This window comes from Triticum aestivum, chromosome 5B (assembly GCF_018294505.1).
Source record: "Triticum aestivum cultivar Chinese Spring chromosome 5B, IWGSC CS RefSeq v2.1, whole genome shotgun sequence".
Taxonomy (NCBI): domain Eukaryota; kingdom Viridiplantae; phylum Streptophyta; class Magnoliopsida; order Poales; family Poaceae; genus Triticum; species Triticum aestivum.
The window spans coordinates 1,103,846-1,106,719 of NC_057807.1; the positions used below are offsets into that span (position 1 = coordinate 1,103,846).

The following is a 2,874-nucleotide window of genomic DNA, read 5'->3' on the forward strand; positions in this document are numbered from 1 at the left end:
CTGCAAAATTAACGCGACGATGTTCACAGAACCTGACAGAGACTTGCTGCTGGATTCCTAATTAAACGCGCGTGGAACGAAAAAAAAAGCGCGTGTGAGAGAACTACTCAGTTGGATAAGGACGACGCATGCATGCTTTTTTGCCGGCCTCACGGTTACACCAAACTATCGCATGTAAATTCCTCACACGTGTACATCTTTATCTGACTAGATCTTCTCCCTTATCCGGTCAAGATTAGCTACTCTATATGGATTGACTACTCTATATATACTGTAGTAGCTATAGTAGATAAAAAGATCTATCCATCTCCTGCGCCCTCCTCGTACTACCTGCGTTCTATTCTCAGCTTAGAGCCATGGCGGTCACCGGCGGCCTCGGTAAATCCGATGGCGACAAGGATTATCCCGGAAACATGACCGTCTTCGTCTTTCTTGCGTGCCTGGTGGCCTCCTCCGGTGGCCTCATCTTCGGCTACGACATCGGCATCTCCGGTAAGTCCAGTTCGTGATCCACATCCATCCATCCCATCTGTCGCACGTACGTACATACATTAATCTTAATCTTAATCTTGATCCGCCATGCAGGCGGCGTGACCTCCATGGACCCGTTCTTGATCCGCTTCTTCCCGTCGGTGTACGCCAAGGAGCAGGAGGTGGTGGACACGAACCAGTACTGCAAGTTCGACAGCGTGCTGCTCACCCTCTTCACCTCGTCGCTCTACCTCGCCGCCCTCGTCGCCTCCCTCTTCGCGTCCGTCATCACCCGCAAGCTCGGGCGCAGGGCCACCATGCTCGGCGGCGGGGTCGTCTTCCTCGTCGGCGCCATCCTCAACGGCTTCGCCATGAACATCGCCATGCTCATCATCGGCCGGATCCTCCTCGGCGTCGGCGTCGGGTTCAGCAACCAGGTGTGTATACGTGTGTATATGCATTGTTTTGGAATATTTGGTGATTCTTGTTCAAATTTCTACCATCACAGTAATAATTAATTCAAGCGGAACTCTACTTCGTTATGATCGAGTCGCCGGATTTTGTTATGGCTATCGTTATGCATGTTTATCTGTTGATGATGGATGATGTGCAGGCTGTTCCACTATACCTATCTGAGATGGCGCCGGCCAAGATGCGCGGCATGCTCAACATCAGCTTCCAGCTCATGATCACCGTCGGGATCCTTGCCGCCAACCTCATCAACTACTTCACCGCCAAGATCTCCGGCGGCTGGGGCTGGCGCATCAGCCTGGGGCTCGCCGCCGTGCCCGCCGTCATCATGGCCGGCGGCTCCCTCTTCCTCCCCGACACGCCCAACTCCCTCGTCGCCCGGGGCAAGGGGGAGGAGGCGCGCGCCATGCTCCGCCGCATCCGGGGCACCCACGACATCGGCCTCGAGTACGACGACCTCGTGGCCGCCAGCGAGGCTTCCAAGGCCATCGAGAACCCGTGGAAGACGCTCCTCGAGCGCCGGTACCGGCCGCAGCTCGCCATGGCCATCCTCATCCCCACGCTGCAGCAGCTCACCGGCATCAACGTCGTCATGTTCTATGCCCCCGTGCTCTTCAAGACCATCGGCTTCGGCGGCACCGCCTCGCTCATGTCCTCCGTCATCAGCGGCGGCGTCAACATGCTCGCCACCTTCGTCTCCATCGCCACGGTTGACCGGCTTGGCCGCCGCAAGCTCCTCCTCGAAGGCGGCTGCCAGATGATCCTTGCCCAGGTACACTCACTTCACTTGTACATACATAGATAGCTCTAGTCAAGTGTACATACACACATGCGCGAAGCCTCAATTAGTTGATGAACTTGACATGACACGGGCCGTTTTATTACATGTATATGAATGGCTTGCAGATTGTGCTCGGGACGCTGATCTGGATCAAGTTCGGCACCGACGGCGTGGCCACCATCTCGCGGTCCTACGCCATCGGCGTCGTCTTCTGCATCTGCGTCTTCGTGTCGGCCTTCGCGTGGTCGTGGGGCCCGCTGGGGTGGCTGGTGCCGAGCGAGATCTTCCCGCTGGAGATCCGGTCGGCGGCGCAGAGCATGGTGGTGGTCTGCAACATGGCCTTCACCTTCATCATCGCGCAGATCTTCCTCATGATGCTCTGCCGCCTCAAGTTCGGCCTCTTCTACTTGTTCGGCGCGTGCGAGCTCCTCATGACCGCATTCGTCTGCTTCTTCCTCCCCGAGACCAAGGGCATCCCCATCGAGGAGATGGACCGGATCTGGGCCACGCACTGGTACTGGAAACGCTTCGTCGAGGGCAATGGCGGACGCCGCAATGTTCAGTTGACGTCGTCATCCAGCGCTGTATGACCGTCATCGACTCGACTCGCTTGGACCGTCATTGTTTTCATCTCTTCTAGAGCTAGCTAGCTAGAGCCATGTGGTCACTGTTAATTAGTTTCATATGTTTTCCAGCTACCGCAATCTATGTAACAGGTCATCTGCCAAAACTCAGGACTTGTATGCGGTAGTGAAGCAGCTGTAAACACAATCCCAAGAATTGTGCTCACTATATAGTATAGGCTCCAACCCATGCTTATGAGTGAAATAGATATGCTCAAAATGGGCAGCCAGCTCCTTAAATAGGAGGTTGGGACTTGGGAGAGATGAATAATAATAATCGTCAAGGAAAGCAAGCTCATGTGCAATCACCCCAAATGCTCTTTCATCATCACCATCTTGGAGCAGCATGTGTGACAAACAATATATAAGATATGGGCCTTGATGAAAGCAGTCTCAACAATTGTATGCCTTGCAAATGGGCAGCTAGCTCGGCATGTTGGCCTTCATCTTTTAGCTGCTCCATGTATCCCACAATAAGAAGAGGATTGCGCCCAAATGCTAATGACCCTCTTGCCCCGTACCAAGCAT

General features: G+C 54.5%; 1 protein-coding gene across 1 annotated transcript; it reads left to right on the forward strand.

The window, feature by feature from the left end:
- Positions 1–245: 245 nt before the first annotated feature.
- Positions 246–2,635, forward strand: LOC123115377 (sugar transport protein MST8). Its single transcript, XM_044536539.1, has 4 exons — positions 246–492; positions 586–908; positions 1,085–1,714; positions 1,849–2,635. Exons 1-4 carry the CDS (start codon positions 357–359, stop codon positions 2,311–2,313), a joined length of 1,554 nt encoding a protein of 517 aa, XP_044392474.1. The 5' UTR covers positions 246–356; the 3' UTR covers positions 2,314–2,635.
- Positions 2,636–2,874: the final 239 nt, after the last annotated feature.

Coding starts and splice junctions, on each gene's coding strand:
- LOC123115377 (XM_044536539.1), top strand. CDS start 357: ATGGCGGTCACCGGCGGCCTCGGTAAATCCGATGGCGACAAGGATTAT. Junction 493..585: donor CTACGACATCGGCATCTCCG/GTAAGTCCAGTT, acceptor TCCGCCATGCAG/GCGGCGTGACCTCCATGGAC. Junction 1,715..1,848: donor GCCAGATGATCCTTGCCCAG/GTACACTCACTT, acceptor AATGGCTTGCAG/ATTGTGCTCGGGACGCTGAT.